A 27,921-nucleotide genomic window follows, 5' to 3' on the forward strand; every position below is an offset into this window, starting at 1 on the left:
TGGCTCCTAATGCCATCCAACTTACCGTCATGCATGCTGCCCCTGTCTGTGGACCAGTGCTGTCTGTAACTGTTGGCCTTTTCCCTCCTGCCCTCCTTGCCCGTGTCTTCTTCTCCTTATGTTGTTATGCTCTAAGGAGTCCAGTCGTGGCTGATTTCGGATATCAAGTTGTCAATAAAAGGCCCAACCCGTGAACTTTCAACTACTTTTAAAAAACAGCTCTTTGCTTTGTGGTCATCACAAGTAAGGAAAAAGGCATTGTACAGTATCATTCACAAATCACAGAGCGCAAATAGACCTTAATTTCTTTGGAAAGGGAAGGGAGGAGTGTTCTCTCCTATAGTTTCATCCATGAACTCTTATAAAAATGTTTGCTTTGTATTTGTTTCTCATCAAAACAGAGTGCCATCCACACACAAACCCATTTTCCTGGAACATTGAAGACACTATGTGACAGCCTTTACAGTATGTGGTAGGAATAAGAATTCTCGAAGTTCCAGTGTTATCAACTCCTCCCTGTTTTCAAAGAGGTTGATTTGATAATCAAAATGGAAAGGACTCCACAACATTCAAATGAGAAACCATTCTACTAGATGCCCAGTCAATGCCAGGCATTGTTTCTGGGGACACAAAGATTAAAAGGAGATTGTCCCTTGGGGCCGGCCCGGTGGCACAGGGGTTAAGTACGCACGTTCCGATTCTTGGCAGCCCAGGGTTCTCCAGTTCAGATCCCAGGCGCGGACATGGTACCACTTGACAAGCCATGCTGTGGTAGGCGTCACACATATGAAGTAGAGGAAGATGGGCACAGATGTTAGCTCAGGGCCAGTCTTCCTCAGGAAACAGAGGAGATTGGCAGTAGTTAGCTCAGGGCTAATCTTCCTCAGGAACAAAAAAAAAGAGAGAGAGAGAGATGGTTCCTTCCCTGTTGTAATGACTTTCATCATGCTAACTCACTATGTACTTGAAAGCCATACAGCTTTAAATCTGTTATAAAATTGGGGTATACATAGCACGTTAAAGTTCTGTAGGTCAGAGAAAAGAAAAATGGTCTGTAAGAAAGAACAAAACATTCAATTTTTTGGAAAAAGAGTTTTCATATTTTCCTATACCTGGCAAAGGATTCACCTCATTTGTGCCTAAGCTCTGTAAACCGTTTCCACTTCTTGACCCACCATGAGAGCACCGTCAGTTGTCAAAAGAAGGTGTCCTTTGTGATGTTAGGAGATTATTAGAGATGCATGTCCTGCTGTAATTTAAGGTATAGATCCACATCATTTTAGTTATTACATATTTAAGCACCTTGCTATATACTGATGAAGAAACAAAATATTAAATTACAAAATGGTTTCCTGAATAGGGCATAAATAGATCTTAAAATACGTGGTAGAAGTTCCACATTTGGGAGCCAAAGTATCGTCGAAAACAAGCCCTGTATTGTGAAATAAAGCAATTTCTTAACTGTCATTAGTTTGTATGTCTACAACCACATATTGAAACCATCATAATTTTTATTTTAACAAGGCTGAAGAGACCATTTCTTTATCTACAGTCGTAAGCTTTTCAATGTTTTGAAGAAAAAGGAATTAAAATTAGAGTATGGGGAACACTAAACAATTAAAAATTATTGAGGTAATTTTTTATTATAAAACTGAATATGTAATAAACAATTTTAGTAAACCTCTCGTCTCGAATAGCAAGTGAATAACACATTCTCATGGCTTGTATTTTGTATTCTTTATTTTAACAATGTTAAAAATGCTAGAAACTAGTGGTTGTGTGGCACATTTACGTGATATTTGTCTTCTTTGCAATGTTTTTGTTCACTGGGGCAAAATTGCTTTCAGGGGAAGTAGTCTCCTCAGTTGACAGAATTTTAAAATGGGAATTTTATTAGCTTTTTTTCTTCACTAAAGGTAATGACTTCTTATCTCTATATGAAATTTTTGTATGCGTCGTGACGGATGGGTAACAGTGACAGACGGTCTCCACCCTGCCTTGCTTCTTCAGCGTCCTGAGATGGTCTTATTTATGTGCTGTGGGTTGCTTTAGCTTTGCACTTTTGCACCACCTGCTGGACAAAATATCATTTTTTTTTCTACACTATAAAATAAAGTTACCCCTTCACACTCTATATCCAATTATGACATATCTTAGTAGATATTTAATTGTAAAAGTACTTAATCTTAAAGATCACTGTAAACAAAATGAGGTAAAGAGAATCTGAGATGTTTTTTAACTAATATTGTCAAGTTAAATGCCTGAGTTTTTTTAAACTTCATGAATATATATAGATTTGAATAGTATGTTATATACATGTGCAAAAATTGTGGGGTTTTTGACAACTTAATTATTTATCATTTACGTTTTTTTCCCAATAAAGAATTAAATAATACCAGTAAGTTTTCTGTACCTTAGTAGCAAACTTTGGTTTTAGTTAGATTGTCTACCAGAAATGCAGGGCAATCACTTTGAAAACAACACTTTATGAAGAATTTTCGTAGTATAAATTCTTACCATGTTAATATTTTATGTAAAATTAAAATTACAACTAGTATTTTAGCCATTACAACTATAAAATAAGCCATTTGCATGCCCATTTTCCTCCTTATAATTAAACTTCAGTTGTGGTCTTATATTTATTAGTTCTTAGGTGTTAGTAGTTTTTTAAATTTTCCAGAAGATAAATTTGACAGTATTTTCAAATGAAACAAATACGTTTAAAGCTAGCTTTGAGAATTTTAAGCATGTTAATCTTTGTCCCACACGTCTATGAAATATAGTGGACTTTTTTTCCTACGGACACCCTGAGGTTCCACTATGCTCCTTTGGAATACACTACTCATCTGTTCCCTGGTAAAAGTGGGGGGTCTATAAATTTGAATTCTGTGACATTCAAAGGCTTAGTAGTGAATTAAGAACTTTTGGTATTTAAATAGGAGGTATATTCTAGCTTAGTACTTTTTGTATGTTATGATAAAATTGTAATGGAGAACCTTCGTTAGGACGTGCACTTGAGCTGAAGCTGTTTACTCTGTTACTTCAAGAAGACAGTTAAAATCTTCTCTCTCCTTTTTTCCTTTTTTCTAAAGGCCTTGGATGGGATACTGTAAATTCAGCCTATGGAGACACTATTATCATGCCTTGCCGACTCAGCGTACCTCAGAACCTCATGTTTGGCAAATGGAAATATGTAAGTGTGACCTACCTTGGACTTGGTTAATTGCCTCTAGTTTTTGAAATAAAATTCCTCTTGTGACTAAATGTGAATTTCAAATGAACATAATGACAATATTCAACTGTGGGTACAAATGGAGGAAGGTAGAATAAATATGTTGAATATGTCAAAATAGTAATTCTTAAGTCTTACCTAACAAATGCTATTTTAAAATAAAGCCAATAAACATGTAACTGCTAGATCATATTAGTCTGAGAAATTCAACCTTAAGTGTTAGGGGTAGAGTTCCAGAAGAAACTCAGTGGAGTACAGGGCAGAGCCTGGCGGGCGAGGCCAGCCCTTCTCTACATGCTCGTGTTCTGTTTGGTGTGGCTACTGCCAAGGCGAGATACACCAGTAGCCAGAGGACCAAGCACTCACTGGGAATTAGTCATCAGCATTACAAGCTTGTTTCTGGTATTTTGTCTTAGAATTGTGTGGCTGTGGTAGGTTCTTTTTATATTTAACATTGTTGATTTTATCCATTAAAAAATGGATATAGCATATAGCAAATTCATATTTTCTCAGGTATTGAGGTACGGATAGCTCTGGAAATGGAGGGTAGATATCCTGGTAGGTGGATGTAGAGTGGCTAGGTAACCTTGACTGATGAAAATCTCTACTTAATTACCAAAACCAACAAAAGGGGCCCGTGTGGCACAGTTTCCCAGGGCTGGATCACATGAGGCTCATGGTAGTTTGCCAGCTTAAAGCAGAAATATGTTCCCTTGAACACAACGGCAAATTTTCCCCAGCTCCTTGAAATATTAAGTGGTATTGAAATAGGAAAAGGATTTGACGGTCAAATAATTTTCGAAAAGTTTCTTTATTGCAGCACTTCTCAGAGCCTTTCGTATAGTAAAACACGATAGGAGTTGTCTGAGTTTGATTCATTTCTTAGGCTTATTTAACCATACACTTTTCCCATCAAATATCTCCAAGAACAAACATTCTGCAGAACACACTTTGGGAAATGTGCTTAAGGTTGCACTCCAAGGGTGGTAAGGCACAGTCTTTTAAAATATGGGTTCTGAAGTGAGACCAACATGTGCTACCATATAATAGCTGTGGGATTCTGGACAAGTGAATTAATCCCCTTTTCCTCATCTATAAAGTGAGATGATAAGAATAATCTTCCTTATAGTGTTGTGAGGGTTACTTGAAGTAATTCATATCAGAATACTTACCTAGTACTTGGTACATGGTAATTGCATGAAAAATGTAGGCTGTTGTGGCTGTGGGGCTGCGAAGGTCTAAGCACACTGTACTTGTGGGAGGGACGTTTGAATGGAGAGAAAGGAAGTGAGGTGGCATAGCACCTTTCTGTACTCTCCTCCTGTGATCCAGCTCACCTTGGGTAATTTTGAACTATTTTTGGTTCCATATAAAAGTGGGAATATGAAGTTAAGGCCTATGAGGACAAAGTCTATTCACACCCCTAAAATCCTAAGGGTCTGGGAGACTACCACATAATTCACCTGTTGAGTCAAGCTGACTGCCAGAATCAATGGAACACATATGGTGAAAAACTTCTGTGATCACAGACATTTTTGACCATAACCCAGGGAATAATTTTCACCCAAACTGAACTGGCACAATGGCACGAACAACAATGGCAATTTTCAAGTTGTTAATTAAGCAAAAATCTTCAGCAATAAACTGATGTGATCCATTGGAAGTACCATGTGCTGTACTGATTTGCAGCCATAGTCTTCAAGCTCTAAAGTAGCTGAAGACAAAGGGCTGGTTGGGAGAGAGTGAAAACGTAGAGGAAGGACGGATTAGTTTCTCCCCTACCGCATGGTGATCTCTGTAGGAATGGAGGTGCTGGCTCCCTGTGTCCCTCCGTACCCCACTCCCACCACCTCTTCACCAGCACCTACCTCAGGGCCTGGTACAGAAGAGGCATCCAGTGGCCATCAAGAGTGGTCCAGGGCAGTCGGAGTGGAGCTGGGAGGCGGGGCTCCGGTCTTGGCTCTGCTGAGATACGCTAGCTGGGCCCTTGGACAGGTTAGTTAACCAGCCTCTGCCTGCATTGTCTAATCTGTAAATGGAGCTAATGGTAGAACTCTAACTTACAGGGTTGTTATGAGTATTGAATCAATTAATGCATGGGAGGCCCAAAGAGAGTACGTGGCCTTTAGTTAAATGCTCAAAATTTAGTAACTATTATTTGTTGCATAAGTGAATGAATACAGAAATTTAAGGTACTCGTCTCACATATTTCTCTTACTGAAAGAATGATTCAGGGTAAGGATTTGCATTACGAACTTGTGACAAAATTAAAAGATTTAAGGAAAATATTATTGATGTGTTCAGATATTCAATCAACTAAAACTTTGGCCGCCAAGATTAGCTTCTTAATTGTCTTAGTTTGGGCTGCTATAACAAAATACCATAGACTGGGGGCTGAAACAACAGATGCTTATTTCTCACTGTTCTGAAGTGGAAAGTCCAGATCAAGATGCTGGAAGATGCTTGGTGAGGATCCTCCTCCTGATTCGCAGACAGCTGCCATTTTACTTTCTACTCCTCTGACCTCTTTGATTTCTCATGGAGAGAGAGAGCGCTCATGTCTCCTCCTTTTCTTGTAAGGGCGCTAATCCCTTCGTGAGGGCACCATCCTCATGACCTTATGTAAATCTAATTACTTCTCAGAGTAATTACACCTCCAAAGTAACATACTGGGGCTTAGGGCTTTGACATATGTATTGGGTAGGGAGACAAACATTTAGTCTATAACAGTAATAAATATGAATAATTTTTAAAATAGAACCTTGAAATTTGCTATGCACTTTAAAATGTTGTATCATTTTATTTTCAAAAAAGGCCTTGTGAGGTAAATAGAAGAGGGATTGGCCTCTATTTTAGATTAAATTGCTTATTAGATAAGAGAATTTTTGTGGGAGCAGAGGAAGAAATGAATTATATGTCTCAGTGCTCTTAGTATAATTGTATATGCCAGATTACGTTTTATTTTTATAATAAATTTCTGTATGAAAGCCCTTTGAGCTAAGTTTTATAACTCAGATGGCAAAACTATGGATTTTAGTGATTAATCTGATTCTGTTGCTTAATGGACATATTGTTTCACAAGGGCAAATGCTGTTCCTCCCTGAAGACTCATTAAACTATGTTATGTGTAAAGGTCAGCTATGTCAGTTTCGGCTGAAACTGAAAGGTGTGGACATTTAATTAAAGTGTGTGAATTAAAGTAAGTGATATGCAAAAGATAATTGCCCAGGATTTCTAAACAAGCGTTTGCAGCCCAATGGTATGGTTTGCTGTGATGGTTAGCTAGATATCATTCTGTACATTTGTATGTTTCCATCTGTTATTTTCTGTTATATTAGACATAAGGCTAGCCCTTGACAGTTTCAAAATAGTCGCTAATTCTATCCTCCAGATGCAAGAAAAGCTCAGATCCCTAGAACTTGATCCTCTCAATTTCCCATATTTAAACTGATAACCTGTGAAAGAACTTACAGCTTCTCTTACGAAAAGATATTTTCCAAACCAAAGATTTATATGAGGTTCGTATCCAAAATTATTCTTCTTGGACAGACCTATAAAGGTTGGTGGAAGAATATGGCCAAGGATGTTTTGTTATTCTGGATGTAATCTTGAAATATCTGAGTATGCTTGTTTTTAAATCTATTGTTATTTTCATTTTTAGGAAAAACCCGATGGGTCCCCAGTATTTATTGCCTTCAGGTCCTCTACAAAGAAAAGTGTGCAGTATGACGATGTCCCAGAGTACAAAGACAGACTGAGCCTCTCAGAAAACTACACGTTGTCCATCAGTAACGCAAGAATCAGCGATGAGAAGAGATTTGTGTGCATGCTAGTCACTGAGGACAACGTGTTTGAGGCGCCCACGATAGTCAAGGTGTTCAGTAAGTGTCTGCAGTGTAACTGCTAAGTGGGACTGATGGCTGGGGCTAGAAAATGTTCTTTAGAAAGATGGCTGAGCTTTCTGGAGTGTCTCCAGAGCGGGCACCTATATCAGAGGACCTCTAGCGATCGTCGTTCTGTCCATGCATGCTATCGGCAAGAAAAACAAAACACCTGAAATTCAAAAAGGAGTTTTGCCATGAGAAGCTAAAAGAACATTCTCTTGTTTTGTTGGGTAAAATTTCCCGTGATATAAAGTACTACTAAGTGAAGACTGGCACGTGATCTTTAACTTTCACTGACATGTACAAATAAATGTTTTGTGATATATGCAAAGATACATGATACATACACAATCATGTATATCATGCATACATATATATGTGTTAGGCTGAACCATACAAAATTGACATTTTGGTAGATAAAACAGTAAAATGCAGGCAAATACAAACTGTCTTATGACTTAGAGCTCTAAGCTTTCTATCTATACGTGTGTGTATCACACACACACACACACACACACACACATCCTCATCTTTAATGTTTGTTGATTTACATCTTCAAAGTAGTCAGCTGGTTTAGAAAATTGCACTACAATAAAGAAGTGCACCAGCCCTGAATGTGTATGTGGACATGCTAAGGGAAAAAAGTGTAGTAGGGTTGGCAGAAGAGAAGGTTGTAGAAGAAACTTTGGAATAATTCCTGTAGTCATTATGGCAAAGTTACTTTGCCTAATGATAATATATAGTTGATGTTGCTGTGCAAATAGCTATGCAAATGAATGACTTGAGAAGTTCTCATTAAAGCATTTTATCTTTTAATATTCAAATAAAAAGTCCCACCTCTGTTACATCATAATATTTTAGAAATTACAGGGAGAAAAATAGGTCTCAGGAGCTTCAGAATGCCAGTCTTTTTTAATTAGAGGTCTCACTTCTCCAATGTTTCCCTCTGCTTTCTGATAACTTGACAGCCCCTAGAAATTATTAAAATAAATAGAGAAGAAAGAAACCCAGAGGGCCTTCCTACTCACAGTGAGTCCACGGAGTGTTCCTGTTTCTCTGTAATAGCCTATGCAGCTAAGTAGGACTGTCCCTTAAGTATTTATATGGACTTCAAAGCTCCTATAGGCTTATGACACAGACTCAAAAAGTGCGTATACTATCAAAGGAAACCTTTGTTCTCCAGAAGAACCTTGTAAAAGCATATTACATGTTTCACTTGGTTGGCTTTCAGTTTAGAAGGTACTTTCCAGAAACCATCCACCATTCTCAACCATTTTAAGAATCAAACCAAGTACCAAGTGCTTGGTTGCCATGCCCCGTCCATTAAACCCAAATAATCTGCATCCTGTATTTGCCAATGTCCCATGTCTTTTCTTTTCTTTTCTTTTCTTTCACTTTGATATTATTAGAAAGATGGATGGTACCCTGCTGGGAACACTTTTTCTCGGGAGCAACCAAAATTTTTTTGATTAATAGGCTGTGAGGTCATAAATATAAGCATGTATCAGGAATATAGCACAGTAGCTCCAGAGATATAATCAAGATCTAATCGCAGCCCTCTAAAGGTTATGTGTATTGATTTGTCATTGTCAGGTTTCTTATTTTACTCTGTTAAAATTACCAAATATCAAGATAGCATATAAGGAAGTTGAGAAAATCCAAGTTGTTTCATTTGGAAGAATCATTGTGACAGCTTTCAGAATATCCTCTTTTTAAGAAAAAAATGCCATGCAGCAATCTGAAAAAAATTCAGTTGGTCTAATTCGATAAAATGTGTAAGCTGTTTTGGAACACAGAGGATTTCTATGATTGTGAAAACAAACTCACACCCTGCATACCGATAGCACCCCCTACTCCTTCTCCTTTGAATGTTGCTGAAAACAAAGTGGCTCTCAGAAACAGAATTTGCATTCCAGGCTCTGGGCCAGGGAGACTTAAATAGACAAGTTACACACTCTTGAAAATGGCGTTTTATACCAGAAACCGTGGGACACTCCAAGCCCAATAAAATGAAGAGCACAGCTCATGATAAAGAAAGTGTTTGCAAGAGCTTTTAGGGTCTTTGCTTTTTTGAAAATAATGAATTTACTTTGGGTGACTTTTTGTGAAGCAGACGGCAGCTGTGACAGGAGGCTTCCATTTTCTGCATGTGTATATTACAGTCATTTAAGAGTTACTAGGCTCGTCAGTCAGTCCTCTGTCCCCCTCTGTTGAATCACCTAGCAACATGCAATGTGTACCACAGAACTGAGTACGGTTAATGTGAGCTAATCCGATCAGCTTGCTGCAGTGCCATCCTCATGGGCAAAATCAAACTGTTTTATTCAAATTGGAGACCCTGACTGATGACTTTGTTATCTCCGATGTAGGTCTGTTTGTTGAGTTTCAAACTGTACCTCAGATGCAAGAACTCATGCCAGAAAGCAGCCCAGATCCAAATGAGGCACGTGCTTTGTGCACTAATACAGCCTTTTATCTTTTAGTAGTTGAATGTCATCAAAATCAAACTGTATTTGCACTTAATGCATCGTTGACGTTAATAAAATCATTCAGAAACAAGAGCAGACCCTTAAAAGTCCCCAAAGATTCAGTCCAATCACTGTGCAGAAGTCTTAGGGGTCACGTGGGTGCCCAGATTGCCAATTGGCTGTCAGTGGTATAATGGAAAATCGCTGTCCTGGTCATCGGGAGACCTAGCTGGCTTAGATTTGCTGCTGGTTTCTGGCCTTGGGCAAGTCACTTCACCAGTCTGGGGCTACGATTCCATCCTCATCAGTAAGATGAGTGCCCTGGATTAGGTGGTGGTTTCCCTGGGGTCCTCTTGAGGAGCTAATCAAGAGAGCTGAGGATGGTGAGGAGCTGCTTCTACCAGATTAGCTAGAATTCCACCCATTCAGTATTGCAAAGTTTTTTCATGATAGTTCTTTCACAGGGAAAAAGATATGGGAGGACCCCAGCTCTAAAAAGGCATTTGAAAACCACAGCCCAGGCTAATCTGTCAAGCCCTCTTGTACTCTGGGGTCTGGGGTGTGAAAAGGAAGACTGTTCCCGTGACATACAGTCTGGATACAGCTGGACCAGCTCTTTCTTCTCTGTGATGGACAGTGCTAGTTGGCTTCACACAGTTATTTTAGAGCTTTCATTCGGGTACTGTGCTCAGTGTTTTATCAGAATTGAGCATCCGTCCTCTCACCCTCCCCATGAAAGTTAATCAACTGCAAGTAATCTTTTTTTTTTGGAATGAAGAAAGCAGAAAATGATCTATTTAACAAATGAGACCTCCACTGTTTCATTTTGATTCTTTAAATGTAAAAAACTCTTTCCCATCTCCTGAGAAAAGCAAACTATGATTCCATGCTCACAATGGTTTACTTTAAATACACCAGGATTTATGAGGGGTGATTGCTGACAAAGTCCTGAGAGAAACACTCTCGAGTCAATGTAACCAGTGCACCTCCTTTCCTTGCTCTCCTGCCGTATCCTGTTGAGCTGTCCTGTGTGTGGTTTTGATAATAACACTGTCCATAGTGGGTGATACGGAGCAGTCTTGTATTCATCACTCCGTCCTCACCTGGCCCTGAGAACCCTTGACAAGATTATTTTAATAATGCAAATAAATTTGTGGCATGACTTTTCCTTTCAGTTCTATACTTGGTTATGAATCATTGAATCATATTAAGACATAATTCATGTAAAGTTTTTTTTAAACACTTTGGAATCAATATGCAATTTTGCTAAAATAGTACGTGTCCTCTTTTATGGTCCTCCAACTAACACTCATCGATTGTTAGAAGCTAATATAAGAGAAGATTGCATGCAAAATGTTTAGTTAATGTAACGGTTTTGAAACAAAGTTTAAGGAAAAAATAACTCTAAGAAATGCAATAGGTATTAGCCTTACTTCCACAATACCCACTGTGACTCTCTCTTCCAAGTAAGAAGATGAATAACAGTGTAAATTTTAGTTGAAACTTTAAGCGTCCTTTCATCAAGTTTCCCTTGGTTTGCTACAGTTTCATTTTATTGAAATAATAAATTTTAGAAACTATTTTTGGAAGCAAAGTACACACGGCCATGTGTAAAGGACTAGCCATTGTAACACACCAAGTCTTTATGGTCTTACGTGGCATTGATAAAACATCACAGGGTTTAGAAAGCAAAGTAGAGAAATATATTCTTCATAAGAGGAAGTGTGTGTCCAACTGTTTTGGTATATAATTTTGGTGAACTAGAAGGTAGTAGCACCTTGTCAAAACCACCAACCCACGTTTTGTATTAAAGGCCTTAATTATTTCAGAGGATTTTTCAAATCTCTCCACATATTCCAGACATACGTACTACTGAAGAAGAAACACAAAACCTTGTATTCTAGTTTTGTCATAATTTTGACTCTTGATTGACCACATAAATTAATATAATATCTTACCTTTCTTGAGCTCTCAGAGAGGTGTCACTAAATAACTGATTTTAGTTCCCAGAGAACTTTGGCTTACTTACGTGAGCCCCAAGAATGTTCATTCTGTTTAAATATTTTGGATGCCGTCCTCTCTCAAATATATTAGACATTTGCCTTAAAGCATAAATTCCAAAGAGAATTTAATATTTTATCGATAACTCAGAGTCATAATTGTCAACATTAATGATGTTACTGATATGGGGAAGACTTTAATCCCCCACCATATGTTCCTTAGAAATTGCTGTATATTTTGAGGGTTTTGCTCATATGTCTGACAATTAGGTGTCACTTCTTGTTTGTGTTAATGTAATTGTCTCTGTTATACCTTAGTATGCTTCTATATTTCTTTTTTCTTTTGTTTAAAGATTGGCACCTGGGCTAACAACTGTTGCCAATCTTTTTTTTTTTCTCTGCTTTATCTCCCCAAACCCCCCCTGTACATAGTTGTATATCTTAGTTGCAGGTCCTTCTAGTTGTGGGATATGGGACGCCACCTCAACGTGGCCTGACGAGCGGTGCCATGTCTGTGCCCAGGATCCAAACCCTGGACCGCCACAGCGGAGCGCGCGAACTTAACCACTCGGCCACGGAGCCGGCCCCTATATTTCTTTTTTTAAATTTTTTGTCTTGCTTGTGATTTTCTTCCAGTCTGTGTATCTAGAAAATAGATAATCAGTCATGAAAATTGTATTAGGAGAATTATATTTTTAGAGCTAATGGTAAATAGGCCTTCCTGTAATTAAAGTGCATGAGTTCAACACATAGGCAGATTTGGTAGTATTATTCGTTATTCTAATTTATAATATAAAACATAATTGCAAAGGGGAAATTAACTCTTGATGTTAACCTGAAAGCTACATTTTCTTGCATTTAGCCTTGCTGGTATCCATTTTGCTGCTCCAAAGACATTTGTCTCCATTCTTGTTTTCTGTAATTGTCTGAGTAGGTAACATGTCTCTGAATTCCATGAGTAACGTGGACTGAATTCCAAATTAAGTAATAATTATAGAAAAGCCAGTTTAGTGTAGTTTGGTAATCAAAATTTTAAGTATTGGAGGTGATAAACAATAAGACTAAGAAAGGAAGAATACCTGGTTATTTTTATCTGTCTGTTTATATGCGAATAGAGTAATTCTGTTCCATATGACTCAAAAAAATCAGTGGCAGTGAGGCAATATTTATTTTCTGTAGACTGATTGTTAGAGCTAATTAAAAGTCAAAAATCCTTCAGTGATAGAAAACTAGCAGCACAGAATAAAATAACTTAAAATAAGTTTAAATAACACTTTGTTACTGCAATTTTTAATTGATCCTTCCTGAAGCCTCTATTAGAATTTATGCTACAGGACTTCCTATATTGAAAATGCTTCTGTCCATTGTCTCAGGTTCCAACTTAGAAAGGTCTCCCCACCTTTATAGTTTCGTACTGTCACTTCACTTCAAAGATAAAGTTTGAGATGCATTGGAAACTTAGGCTTCTCCATCCCTTAACTAGCTTGGCGTTTCTCATGATTTTAGGGCAATGATTCTTAACTTCATTGCACCCAAGAATTGCCTATGGAACATGTTACAAATGTAGATTTATAAGATTCCCCAAGAGATTCTGAGTCAGTAGCCCAGATAGGGCTCAAAAATCTGCATTCTAAACCAGTACCCCTGTGATCTTGATTCATGTGGATTCAGGTGTTCACCTAATGACTTGGAAGCCATTGGTAAGTAGAAAGTGGGCATGGTAATCAACTGGAGATATATGTCCTATTTAGTACACTAACCTCTGTGTCTCTATCAAATCCATGTTCACTGTATAAAGCACCCAGAAAACATTACTATTATTTTATTCAAAGGAGTTGTAAACATTTAAAACAATATTTAAGATAATAAAGCAAATATTTGGAGGTGATGGACTATCCAGATTTCTTAATTACAGATTAAATGGGAAATCTATTCTTTATTTTGTTGCTTGTGTTTCTGCTTTAAGCAAATGAATTATTTTTTTTATAAGTCAAATCACAAATGTCCTTTTATTCTTCTACATGTACCTAAAACCTTTCTCTTCTTAACTTTAGAGCAACCATCTAAACCTGAGATTGTAAGCAAAGCACCATTTCTCGAAACTGAGCAGCTGAAAAAGGTAAGAACTTGTTTGTGGTTAATTGGCTTTACTTACCCTGGGATTAAGTGCCTTCTCCAGGCCTTGGATGCCAGGACAAGTAAGATAGACTTTGCCTCTTGTGGAGCTGACAGTGTTGCAGATGCAAGAGTCAGAAGGTCTGCTCAGGTAGAGGGGGGACACAGAGGAAGGTGTGGCCATTTCTGAAGGGAGAAGGAGACAAGAGTAAAGAAGGCATACGTCTTTCTTGTTGGAATGACCTGAATGTTTAATGGAGTCATGAAAGATGAGTAGACTTTCTCTAGAGCAAACATAGAAAGGGCTTTCTAACAATCTGAAGTAAAACAATGTGAAAGAGAATGATATTTGGAGAAACATCAAGATCCTTGCATTGCTGTCACTTTGGGTGCCAAGACAGTGGGTAAGAGAGTGCAGTAAGAGGTGCATCTGGAATGGTAAAGGAGGCTGGGTTAAGAGAAGACATACGTCACGTAGGGACTTCGGACTTCATTTTCTCAACAAATTAAACTAGCAAAAAGTTGAAGTAAAGGCGTGAGGAGCTCAGATTTGAGTGATCACATTAGCAGAGCTTTGAAGGGAGGCTGTGTTGAAGCAGGGACAAAACTGAAGCTCCATATTTGCGTGCATCAGTTGACTAATAATCTCATTTTCACTAGCCAAAAATACCTAAATTTTCCTTTGCAGGAGAAAAAAACAAGTCCAGAGTTTTTTGAATCAGATTAAATTTTACTGCAAAATGTTATTTGATAAACACTAAATATTAAAGTTTAAACACATTTGAAGAAACGTGGAGGGGCTTATAGATGTTAGTAAGTACATGTAGTCTGAAATATGTGTAGTAAGAAACTGGAAAGGCAGCCCCCCTTTAGCTCTGTTAATGATTCTTACATCCGCAGGTCTATGACCCATGGTAATAGCTGATGTTCTTGTAGTTATGTTATTCAGTTAACGTTAAAAATGAATAATGTCTGGGGCCAGCCCAGTGGTGTAGTGATTGAGTTCATATGCTCCACTTCAGAGGCCCTGGGTTTTCAGGTTTAGATCGTGGGTGTGGACCTATGCACTGCTCCTCAGGCCACACTGTGGCAGCATCCCACATACAAAATAGAGGAAGATTGGCATAGATGTTAGCTCAGCGACAATCTTCCTCAAGAAAAAAGAAGATTGGTGACAGATGTTAGCTCAGGGCCAGTCTCCCTCACCAAAAAAAAAACCAGAATAATGTCAAAATGAATTTGAAAATGCTTTTAAATGAATGTGTTTTTATTAATAGTAGCAGCATCTATTGCATATTTTTTAAATGAGCAAGACCATAATTTTAAATATAAAACATTATTTTTATACAAGAGAGCATTTATTTAGTCCTGAGTCAGTACTGGGAAAATGAATGGGTCAGGAAACCTTTGGAATAACTCTAAAATCCCCTGAGGATTCTGGACTTCCAAATTGACAACCACTGATGGAACCAAGGTAATAACCTTTCCTCTTTATTTTGCAGTTGGGTGACTGCATTTCAAAAGACAGTTATCCAGATGGCAACATCACATGGTATAGGAGTGGAAAAGTTCTACAACCCCTTGAAGGAGGTGGGTCTGAATGAAGTGGACAATACATTCAGATGCCCTGTTTTGACTTCCTCTTGTGTTGGCATTCTTAAACTCACTATCTCCTGCATCTAAATGTGTTGCCCTATGCTTTGTTGCTTGAAGTATCTATTAAATCATTAAGTGATTTTTAAAACAGCATTTCAGCCCTTGTGCAAAAGAATCAACAACAGAGAAAATTATTTCTATGTATAGCATGTTCTAGAAGTTAATTATAGTGAGTGGGAGATAGGATTCCAGGATTCTATTTCTGTCTATGTCTCTGACTCATGGTTTCGAAAAGACATCTTACCTCAGTACATGTCAATTTTCCCTCCTGTTAAATACAGTTAGAAGGACAAAACCACTTCTCAAAGGTGTTGTGATATTTAATTAAGAATTCTGAATTTTTTTTGATGACAGATCCTATTATTTGTGTTCTTTATTTTTTTCAGCGGTGGTCATAATTTTTCAAAAGCAAATGGATCCAGTAACTCAGCTCTACACAATGACTTCATCCCTGGAGTACAAGACAACCAAGGCTGACTTACATGTTCCATTCACCTGCTCTGTGACATACTATGGACCATCTGGCCAGAAGACAGTTCATTCCGAACAAGCAGTCTTTGATATTTACTGTAAGTAACTCAACATATAATTATGCAATTTTAATGTATTAGAAAGAATATTCAGATACTTATTAATCATTTAAGTCCCAACCCAAATGCTCTTTGGATTTAATTCCAACCCCCTCCAGTCCCTACTTCATGGCACTCAAATAATGTCTTCCTCCTTGCAAGACCTATAGAATAAATGCTTACCTATCTTATGATATCCTTCACTCTCTACTTCGTTTTATTTATGAGCACTTCTTCTGTATTCTGCTAGATGCTGAGTTCCTTAAAGTTCCTTAACGCAAGATCTCTAGGGGCCGGCCCCGTGGCCAAGTGGTTAAGTTCGCGAGCTCTGCTGCAGGCGGCCCAGTGTTTCGTTGGTTCGAATCCTGGGTGTGGACATGCCACTGCTCATCAAACCACGCTGAGGCAGCGTCCCACATGCCACAGCTAGAAGGACCCACAACGAAGAATATACAACTATGTACCGGGGGGCTTTGGGGAGAAAAAGGGAAAAAAAAACCCAAGATCTCTAATTTAGTCCAATCCCTTCTGGTAGTCCTCAGGCCTGGCACAAAGCCAGGAATTTTGTAGGTGTTCAAAATGCCGTCTGATGGTTTTCCGAATGAATGACAGATGAATGGAGGCTTATGACTGGTTGGTCTTCTAGATAAAGGATTTCCCTTTTAATGAAGAGATTTATTTTAAGAATGAGGTCAATTGCATGAATTAAATAGAATGTCGTATTCCCGGAGATTTTGGTTAACTTTATTGCATAGATTTGAATCATAGACTATTAGTCTGCAAAGGAACTTTTGTGATCATCTGGTCTAACTCCATTATTTTACTGAGGTAAAGTGAGGCCCAGAGACTTGCTCTAAATTAGCTATAGAGACTCAGTTAGAGTCCTTTTCTCCAAGGCTGTGCTCCTTCCTGTAAGACAGGCGCCAGGAAATAGAATGACTAAGAGTAAACATGCTGGCTGTCCAATCCTAGCGCTGTCAATTACTGTGTGTGTCTAGAAGTGTAGCTTAACCACTCTAGGTCTAGTTTTCTTATCTTGAAATGGGAAAAATATAATACTTAACTCATAGTGTCATTATGGAGAATAAGTGAAATTACAAATCTAAAATGGCACACTGTATCGCACATTAAATGTTCGTTATTAAGTACTGTTGTCATTATTACTATGTGATCATTATTACTACATACTCATAGAGCTAAATATATCTTTTTGGGAAAAAGGCAAGAAAGAATTTTATTATTATTTTTTAAGTGAGTCAGGAATTCTTGTAATACTGCCATATGTCGTAGAATAACCTAATACTTCAGCATCTATTCTGGAGAAGGGGAAGAAATGCTAGTTGAGCCTTAGGAGAATTTTCTCTCATCTACATTTCTGTTTTGGCTCCATAAAGGGCAGAACCTTATGTAAGAACAAAACTGAAATTCCACTTGCCTTAACTATAAAGGATTGTTTTGCCTTAAACTTTGTAAACACATTTCAACTTGATTTAAAGGTGAAGATTGAGAGAATTTCATCATGTACAGCTTATCTAAAATCAAGCTGTTATTTCTGTAAGTGAAAGCAGATTCAGTTTGTTCAAAATATTCAATTGGAAATAGACTATCTTGGTGTAAGTGCAGGAGTACAAGATAGGAAAGAACATCGAGATGACTAATAAGGATTGGGAAATTGGCTTAAGGGAGAGCAGGAACGTACGTGAGTGTCAGACGCGAGGAGCTGCGCAGGCAGAAAAGTCCTTGGATGAATAAGAAGGAAATGATTTTACTGTGACTGGCTGTGTGGGGTGCATTTGGCACGGCTTTTAAGAGGGTTCAATGTATGCAGTGCTGGGCTTCATGAAGAAGACAAAAAAGTATTTAAGACATATTCCTGACATTCAAAGAGCTTAATACTCCAATAGAAAAATAAGACACCTCCATCAGAAGGAAATTGTCAATGCAAGGTTGCAAGTGGAGGTGACACGGGAACTCAGTAAACTGTCCTAAAAGCTCAGGTGCCCAAGGACAGTGATTCTCCGACTTTAGTGCTCATCAGAATCATCTGGAAGACTTGTTAGATGAATCGCTGGACCCTGTTCTAAAGTTTCTCACCCAGTAAGTGTGGGGAGGGGCCCAACACTTTGCATTTATAACAAACTCTCTGGTGATGCTAATGCTGCTCATTTGAGGACAACACTTGGAGAACCACTCCTCTAGGATGACTTTAGAGAAGAGAAGGAGGGAGCTAGATGGAAAGGATGGAAGAGTACACTCAAGAAAAGAAATTGGATCAATTCTTCTTGAGAAAGATGCAGCAGTCCACTCCTGCCTCACCCTATTCAGTCCAGATTTTATAGACTTGAGCTCTCTAATCTTTGTGTTTATTTGACTCTGCCCTCTGACACTGCCAAAGATTATGCCACCATAACTCATTGCCTGCATTTCCACACCATTTCCAAAAGAGTATTCCTGTCTATTCACCCCAAACTCCCTCCACGCTGCTGCCATAAAATATCTTTCTAGAGGCAAATGTGACCATGTTACTGCTGTGAGTAAAGCTCTTCACTGACTCCCCCAGCTCTCTCAGGTTAATCCTCACGCTCCTGATTCAGTGTATCTGAGTCCCGCGGTCCTGCGCTGTCTAACATGAACCATTTACTTCACTGTACTTTCTATAGTCTGTCCAATCTTCCAGATTCCTGCTGTAGGATACTACTAACGTGTCTATCCACATGCTGGCACCAGTTTACCTTTATTATCTGGCAAACATTTACTCTTCAAAATCCAGCTCCAGGGCCAATTCTAACTGGAAGCTTCCCAGTCTGATGCATCTATAAGCTATCGGTGATCACTCTGCTTACATCACGTGCAGTTTTTTTTGCTGTTATGGTCTTCATTGTTAAGTTTAGTGTCATCATAAATAGACCGGAAGTTCATTGAAGGCAAGGAATATGCTGTTTTCAAATTTATAATTCCAGCACTTAGTGCCTGCACGAAATAAATATTAACTAAACAAATGAATAAACAGCTAGGCAGAAGGCTAAATGGAGAGATTGGAGAAAAAAATTTGTGGAGATTCTTTTGGTTCCTGTGTAGAAGAATATAGAGAGCAGTGAGATGTAAGATTCTCTCCTGATCTAGGTCCGCTACCCTTTAATTTCTTTAGCATCTTACTGTTGAGCAGTAGCCTCTAATAAAGAATACCCTTGAGCCCTATTTCCTCCACAAAAATGACCAAAGTGGACTGAAAGTTGCATCTTGGCTCCAATGAACAGAACAGAATTACAATACACTTGCAGTCCTGTTGATTGTGTTAAGGGTCTCACTCAGTTCATGGGATTCATCTTTTTCAAAGCAGACCTGGTCTCCTGCAGGCCAGAAGTCTTGCTGGTGTTGTTTAGTTCATGACTATTTTTATTTACCGTAAGGTATTATTATGTAATAGGAGTACAGGGTGCCTAATAGCTTTAGCTACTTTGCTAGCTGATCCAGTCTTTCCAAACTGTAAGATTCATATAATATAGTTAAATGTCCTTATAATGAAATCATACAGTGAGAATGTTCCTACTGGTCTTTTACCATAAAATAATTATGGTCATTCCTGCCTCAGTTAAAGACATTTTCCTAAGAAGAAATTGGTTTTTATGTAACAGGATCTCTTTGTAGTTCGCTCTAAGATTAGTACTTGCTATAGCAAGTAGCTATTAACTTCAATCCTTCTATAAAAAGATACATTTAAGTAATTACCATTACTAGCTTCTTGAGAAAATTGTGTATAATTTAGTCATTTACATTGTATGTACAGAGTAATTTGGTACTTGACGAAAATGGTTAACTTGTGTCTGTGATTCTTGCAGATCCTACAGAGCAGGTGACAATACAAGTGCTGCCACCAAAAAATGCCATCAAAGAAGGGGACAACATCACTCTTAAATGCCTGGGAAATGGTAACCCTCCTCCTCAGGAGTTTTTGTTTTACTTACCAGTAAGTGCTTAAGGATTATTACTTGAGCTAGACTACTATCATTTTGCCCTTTTGTTTGGCAGCTGGCTGGCATTAAAAATTGTGTGTCCTTGGGCAGCTTAAGTGAAAAAGGATGTTCTTCTTGGGGACGAGGAACACCTGTAGGATGTCCTTTGAAAGCTGTTTCGGCGTCTGCCATCACTCTTGCCTTTTTCTCAATGTTAAGAGATTTCAGGAGAAAGAAAAAAAAATCTGATCACAGGAAACCGTAATTAGAAAAACTCAAGGTTTATTATCCAAATAAACTATAAGAATCTGCTCTTCAGAAGCGGGTAACTATAAAATGAAGAATGATGACAGCAAGTGGTCTGATGTGGATTCTAAATCTGCCTATGGTGGCTCCTTGAACACATACCTGAACCTGAAACAGGGACAGTGCTGTTGCACATTATATTGAGTTTGATAGAATAAAGCTGGGGGCTACATCTTGCCCTTGTATATAGTCTTGAAGGGTCAGTTCCTCAACTTTTATCAGTAGCATAGCTGAAAGAAATGATCTATATAGAGGATAATTTGGAGAATTCCACTAGAGTGTGTTCTGGATGTCATAGTGACGTGGAGCCAGACCAGGAGAGAGCTCGTCTGAGGATGCTTGCTTGCTCTCCCGCAGCTCTCCCTGGGTTTGAGTTTGGTATAATCTTCCATTGAGAGCAGCCGTAGACAGCTCACCACTGCATTTACTGCAGGGCTGTTTACAACTGTCATCCACCGCAGCTCTCAGTGGTGTGTAAGAATATCATCTACTGTATCACTCAGAAGACTAGTATAAGTAATTTCTTTTAGACTGAAATGTTGACAGAAAACTTTGTTTCTCCTAATAAATTGACATAATGTTTGTATCTCATGTGAAAATGAAATTTTGAAACTAATTAAGTTTCCAACTTGACTATCAGTGATGACAGACCCAAATTTGTGTCATGGTTTTAGCAACAATACCTGGTGATTATCTTTTTTTGTTAATATATACTCCTACTTCATCTACATTTTTTTATTCTCAGTTTGTTATTGTTTTCTTTTCTTATTCTTTTCTCTACTCCTCCCTTTCTCCCTCTCTACCTCCCTTCCTCTCTCCGTCTCTTCATTCCTTCCTTCCTTTCTTTCCTTTTTATTTGGATATATGGCTGTTTTCTTTCAAGCTTCCTCAAATCTTTTTGTCAAATTAGGCAAGGCATAAATATAAAAATAAAATATTGGAAATTTTTTTTAAAATCTGCTTTAAACCTCAAACTCAAGCCATGCTTTCAATAAAATAGATGTCATCAGTACAATGTTAATCAGCTCTTCAATTTCCTTGGAACCAAAATATTAATTGCTTTTCCAGGAATCAGATAATACAAACTGTATTCTTATTTGTCCAATCAAAGAAACACATTCACTGTTTTTCTTATCTGAGAAAAGGCCATTTTCATCAAGAAATACAACTGTTCTCATTATAGCCACCAGGTGTAATCATCTGACATTTTGCCTCTATCCAAAGGGACAGCCTGAAGGAATAAGAGGCTCAAATACTTACACGTTGACAGATGTGAGGCGCAATGCCACGGGGGACTACAAATGCTCTCTGATAGACAAAAGAAGCATGATTGCTTCAACAGCCATCACCGTTCACTGTAAGTCACCGTATTCTTCTTTATCAAAGGCCTCTTCTCTTCAAAGGCCTCTAATTGTCTGACTTGCCTATCTTTTCAAATACATTGCAGCTCTATTTTTCTTAAATAACCTGGTTTCGTAGAAGCCCTGAAGAACCTCAGAGCAAGCTCAGCTTGGGGCCAGACTTGCACTGCAATATCGAAAGCTTGCCTGGATCTAGTGACAGCACCTTGGGCAGTGCTAAACCTCCATCTGCCTTCTCAATGTCTTCACTTGGTGGTATCAACAAAATCTTCACGTGAATCTTAAAGAAAGAACTCATTTAGTATTTTAGGAAAATATTTAGATATTCTTAAGTTCACAAGGTTTGCATTTGGCCCAGGAAAGTTCAGATTAAGCTTCTTTTTAGTATTAGTATTACAGAATAATATTAACACCCAAACATAAGCAACACAAAGTTATTGTAGACTCAACTTTTGGAAGAGGATGTAGAGACCACTAAAAGGCATGTATTGGCTTCTATAGAGAAGAATAGAAAATTTCTGGAAAGAGAACTTCAAGATCACCCTACACATACATTTTTATTAACTTTTAACCTGCTTTTGATCTCCAGATACCCCAAGAGTTATATTTACTCCAGTAATAGAAAAAGATATACCTAGAAAACAGACACTTTACTTGAGTTCTTTATTTTGTAATTCCTGACAGTCTATATTATTGTTGTACCTGATACATCATGGAAACGGGAAACTAATTTGAACTGCTCCCTCATGACTCTAGAATTCAGAGTGCTTTGGGGAAAACAAATATCAGCCTTACTTGGAGGGCTAGGCCAAACTTTCTAATAAGTGCTTTGCCCCTCTAGACGTGTTTCACCATAATAAGTTCCTCTAGACATGATGCACTACAATCTCATTGAGGGTGAGGGGTTCCTTTGTTTCAAAATTGAAAGACCCTTTAGAAATTATTCTGAAGAAATTGGTTCTAAATCTTTCACTCTACCCGTAATGCTTAGAACACATGTAGCATAGGAGCTAAAACTTTGAGGGAAATACAAGGAGGTACATTGGGGAATAGAGGGACCAGACGGTTGCTTCTGAGTGTCTGATGTCAGGAGCATGCCCTGGGGAGCCCTATAGAAACAGTGGACTGTTAAATGTCCTCAGCCAGGTCATTTCTCTGTTTGCTCCATATTCGTGTTGCACAAACCTGAGTGTCTGTCATCAGGGGCTAGTTAGAGAGAAAGTAGTGACCTCTCAGGATAACAACAGTGCTGCTTTTTCTCTGAGGACCAGTCAGTCTTGGGACCATTTATCCAGCCGCTTCCATGAAAAAGAGAAACAGAGAAGTAAGGGAAGATAACCAGAAGATAGAATTGCCTGTGGAATAACTCTGACATCATTGTTCAGAAGATCTTTGGACTAATAACCATTAATCCTACTTAGAGATGTGCTTATGTCTAAGAGATGCTAGTTACCCAGGACCCTAAAAGGAGAGGGCTCTTCTGTGTATCACTGTCGAGATTTTACTCTAAATTACATGAAATGAAAACCTAAAAATTCTATTTTTGCCAATTTATCCTTGATTGCTTGTTTGTTTTCCAAAAGCAAGATTTGTTTCCTTTCTGCATATGAGTAAAGGGAAGATGGCTAGAGAAGCACCTCTCCATCCTTGCACTCATTCATAGAACAGGCCCCTTGCTTTCCACCCACACGTCCATAGTTGCTGATGAAACAGCTGCTACTCCTCCCCCAATTCATGCAACTGTGGGTTCTTCATCAGAACTTCCAAAGTCCATCCTCAGCCTTTAAAATCACTTCTTATATCTTATCACTGGCAAGTTAACTGTCCAGCTCATAAAGCTTCTAACTTGCCTGCATAAAATTCTCATCTAAGTATCATTCACCGAAATATTCCGAGGAAACTCAACTTTTGTATGTGACACTGCATATTTTAATATCAGTGAGAAACTGAGAAAGCGTGCTTCTTCCCTGCATTCATTCAGCAATCATTTTTGAGAGCCTCCCATGTGTCAGGCTCTGTGGATGCGCAGTGACAACTCAAGTCGTGGTCGCTACCCTCATGGCGCTTAGAGCCTAGCAGAAGAAACTATTATGAAAAATGATGCTGCAAACAATCAACAAATTGCCATTATACGGGTAAAACCAAGGAGAAGCCCAAGGTGCAGTAGCAAATCTCTACTGCCATGGGAAAGTCTCAGCTCCAGGGACGACAGGCACAGTCCTTGATAGTCCAGCCTCAGCTAATTCTGTAGGTGTATCTTCCATGGGTTATCACCGTTCACACCAGATTACTCACCACTTTGAACCTGCCAAGCTCTCAGCTCTCTGCCTTTGCTTGTGTGCCAGAAGGCTTCCCTGTGTCTCCACTTATCAAAGTCCTTCTCAACCTGCAGGGGCTGCAGACAGATACTGCCTTCTAAGCAAAGCCTTTCTTACCACTTGGAGACCCAGTTTGGTTCTGTTCTCCACACTCCCAGAAGTCTCTGCTTGTACCTCTGTTTGTGGCCCTTCCCTTAGTCTTTGAGCAAATATTTGTTGAGCTCCTACTCTATAGCATGTTTGCTCCTGGATGCTGATTTCATGCTGCTGTGTATTGTAGTTCATTGAGCACATATTAACCTCTACCTCAAAGATCGTACATTGACCTTCATGGTTCATCTCTGCATCGCTCATCCATGCTTGCAACATAGTAGCTGTACAATAAATGTCCAATTGAATTAAATTTTCCTCATAGAGATCGTACTATGACCCTAGACTTGTATAGAAATGACTTTCCATCCTTAGATGTTTTGATACTCTGTTTTTAAAAAATATTATCTGCTAACAGTGTGCCTAACAGATCTTATTTAAAATTTCAACTGCATGAGAAATAGAATAACATTTTTTAAAGATATCTAACTACTATAGTCAACTCTCTCTGGGGAAACATACACTATCTCTTGGTTCTTCAGTTTATTGCCTGCTGCCTAAATATGCTTGATTTTCCCACATTATGACTTACCAACTCTTTTTACAATATTTACCTAGTCATGATCTTTCTTCATTTTCTTCCAGAAGTGATTTAAGAACTTTTTTCTTAAGGTGATAGACCCTAGGGGAATAATTACATGCAGTCAAAATATCAATCATGTTAACTGCAAATAAATGCATAATCAATTAGATTGGCCATTCACTTGTCCACACTGGTCTCAAAGTTGGCTTAAAACACTAGACTAATTGATTATGCTACAGTTCAGTTATTTCAGCCCCAGAAATCAGGTCTGCATTTTCAAGTGCAGTTAAAAGGATTTCTGTTTTCTTTCATCTTTTTTTCTCCAAAATATTTTGACTATCTTACTTTCCTGGAGTTTACATTTCAAGCAGATTTTCTGCTTCACAGATTTGGATTTGTCCTTGAACCCAAGTGGGGAAGTGACCAAGCAGATTGGCGATGCCCTGCCTGTGTCATGCACAATCTCTGCTAGTAGGAACGCAACTGTGGTCTGGATGAAAGTAAGTAATGTTCCTTGGTAAACATTCCCTTGTCTGGACTGATTCCTTTTTAGATTTCTTTTGTAGTTTATATTATATCCAAATAAGTATACTCATGGGTAATATGTTTATACACCCACACACATACTCTCTTTCTCTATATATAATAATATAAATCAATCATGTCACAATGAAATTTTAGAGGTACTCAACAACAGAATGGCATCCATAATTGATGCTCTGAAACTTAGTTTGGGATGTTAATTTAATTATGTGTGTATATTAAGTAATTATACACATACAAACTTGTGTGTGGACACACACACGTATACGGTTATATATTTCAGGGCTTAACAGTTTACAGTGTATTTTAACCCACAGTATTCTCACATGACACAATAACCCTGCGAAATATGCAAAAAATTATTTATTATTTCCCTACACTACTCATAAAGAAGTTGAGGCGAGAGAAGTCAGAAAGTTCATGACTGACAGAGACTTAAGCTCAGCCTTACTGAGTGTAAACACTATGCTCTGGTCACATAACTTCCTCCTCTCTGCTAAAGTGGGTCTGAAGTTTCTGAATTCAGGCTCCAGCAAGTTAGTAGCTCCTTGAAGGTGGAGATCTCTTGTCATCCCTGGGCTGTAGAGGAACACCTGGAACATACGAGAAGCTTAGTTGGTATTTCCTGAGAGAGTGCTTCTGTTTTTGTAATTGTCCGGAATGTGGGCCGTTACCTGGGGACTCAGTCATTACTATCTTTTTAGAGTGAGAAAGTAGGCTTGGTAATTGGTGGTTTGAGACAAGGTTATTACCAAAGGAAAGGTTGTAGCTATAATCCCTCCACTCCCTAGTCTTGGCTAGTCTTTCTAAACACCCAGTGTGTGGCGTGTAACAGAGCACTTAACCAGTGATGTGTTGGCAGAACTCATACATACAAACCATTGAATGTAGGGGTTGACAAGAATTGTCTTTATAGAAAGTTGTGGAGAAATTTATTGCTAGAGTTTCTTCTTGATAAAAATATAAATTATTTTGTATTGCTTTTTGATCACTTTTAATGCTAGATCCTCTGCTACTTGCCCTCTTACTCTTAAAGCTCAGTTTCTTGTTTTACTCTCTTAACCACAGCCTCATCACAACTTTTGCTCACTTGGTAATTAGGATATCACTCTGAAGACTGCATATTTAACTTGATATATTTGTGGTGGTCAATGGTCAAAAAGCTAGACAAGTTTTAGGCAACTAGACTACTCAGTAATCACAGGAACAGTCACAGTGTGTTTTACTATAGGACTAGAGAAACTAAGTTTACTGTGCCTAAACCAGTTTCTACATCAACTGCAGTCTCTGTTGTTAATTGAATACCTAACATCAGTAGCGCTGACCACTATTACCTGGCCATTGGTTAGTTGATGGGGAGTGGAAAAAATTCATAGTGGACAAAGACCACATGATCTAGAGCTGTGTTTAGTTGTCTACTTAGGAGTATTTCAATTCCTAGTAAAATAGCATTGTTTTCTGTATATCAAGGGATTTTTAAAATTAAATGTTACATTTCCTTCGTTCATAGAAATTAGGATAGTAATCTGTTATTGTGTTTCTTAAGAAAGCAATTTTTGTCATAACTGCTATGGCTATGTATTGATGCCTGTCTTATAACTGTATCCTATAAAATGATTTTCAGGCATTTATACCCATCACTGATTACATAGCACAAGTCTCCAACGTCCGTCAATCCTCCTGCATCTACATTTATTACAAGAAGTAGTTAGTATCAACTGAAAATGTTCCTTATTGTAAACACATTATATTTTTTATATAATTAACTCCTCATAATTCAATATAGTAAGATTACCACCCCATTTCCACAAATAAGGAAACAAATCTCAGAATTTTATGAACTTGTTCCAAATTATAAATTCAGTAAACGGAAGAGTCTGAGATAAAACTCTGATATGTCTAACTCTAAAACTACAAAGGAAAAAGAAAATCTAGGTTTGAAAGTACCTGAAGTTAAGACAAAGAAGCTTACGTTTTAATTAGACCCAGAAGAATAATTTTAGGCTTAATTATTATCTAATAAATACGTTGAGAGTTATAATTGTGCCATGCAAAGTAATTAACTTTTTATTTAATCAGGATAATGTCAGGCTTCGATCTAGCCCATCATTTTCTAGTCTCCATTATCAGGATGCTGGAAACTATGTCTGTGAAACGGCTCTGCAGGAAGTTGAAGGACTAAAGAAAAGAGAGTCATTGACTCTCATTGTGGAAGGTAATAAAATAAAATACTTGGGCACCAATTCCAATTTTTCTTTGAGAATTTGATATCTAGTTTCTTTCATAATCTCATTCAACATCTTATTTTAATGATAATGATATTTTAGGAAAACCTCAAATCAAAATGACAAAGAAAACTGATCCCAGTGGACTGTCTAAAACCATAATCTGCCATGTGGAAGGTTTTCCGAAGCCAGCTATACAGTGGACAATTACTGGCAGTGGAAGCGTCATAAACCAAGCAAGTATTTGTCTTCTTGTTATATGCTGCACTTGGTCCAATGTGGGCTTTTATTTAGGTCCCTAAACTGTAGGCTGGCTTGCTAGCGACATGAAATTTGCAGTATGTTCTCAGAGGAAGCTTTGGCTAACTTCTTAATTTTCCCAAATGAAGAATATGGCTCAAAGAGAAATTTTAAGTCCCAGGGCCATGAAGAATGGAAGAATCATTATGTTGTGGTCAGTATCTGTTTTTAAAAGACTGTAAATTGGATGTTGATCCATGATCATTAATTCCTGAAACTCGGGTGATGAAAACATTAAGGTACACACTTTCTTGCGTCATAAACTTAAGCATCTGAGTATAAGTGGCCTCCATTACTTTGCTTACTTGTGCATGTGAA

General features: G+C 38.1%; 1 protein-coding gene across 2 annotated transcripts in view; it reads left to right on the top strand.

Moving 5' to 3' along the window:
* The window catches only part of ALCAM (activated leukocyte cell adhesion molecule), a 186,084-nt gene that overhangs the window by 129,004 nt on the left and 29,159 nt on the right, over positions 1 to 27,921 (top strand). For both annotated transcript variants that reach the window (XM_046658819.1, XM_046658818.1), the window contains exons 2-11: positions 3,093 to 3,193; positions 6,894 to 7,113; positions 13,639 to 13,703; positions 15,202 to 15,289; positions 15,742 to 15,924; positions 19,764 to 19,891; positions 21,408 to 21,540; positions 24,923 to 25,035; positions 27,158 to 27,293; positions 27,406 to 27,539. In XM_046658819.1, the coding sequence (XP_046514775.1) occupies positions 3,093 to 3,193; positions 6,894 to 7,113; positions 13,639 to 13,703; positions 15,202 to 15,289; positions 15,742 to 15,924; positions 19,764 to 19,891; positions 21,408 to 21,540; positions 24,923 to 25,035; positions 27,158 to 27,293; positions 27,406 to 27,539 (1,301 nt within the window). The remainder of the gene's footprint in view (positions 1 to 3,092; positions 3,194 to 6,893; positions 7,114 to 13,638; positions 13,704 to 15,201; positions 15,290 to 15,741; positions 15,925 to 19,763; positions 19,892 to 21,407; positions 21,541 to 24,922; positions 25,036 to 27,157; positions 27,294 to 27,405; positions 27,540 to 27,921) is intronic.

Source organism: Equus quagga, chromosome 4, assembly GCF_021613505.1.
Source record: "Equus quagga isolate Etosha38 chromosome 4, UCLA_HA_Equagga_1.0, whole genome shotgun sequence".
In the NCBI taxonomy this organism is placed as follows: Eukaryota; Metazoa; Chordata; class Mammalia; order Perissodactyla; family Equidae; genus Equus; species Equus quagga.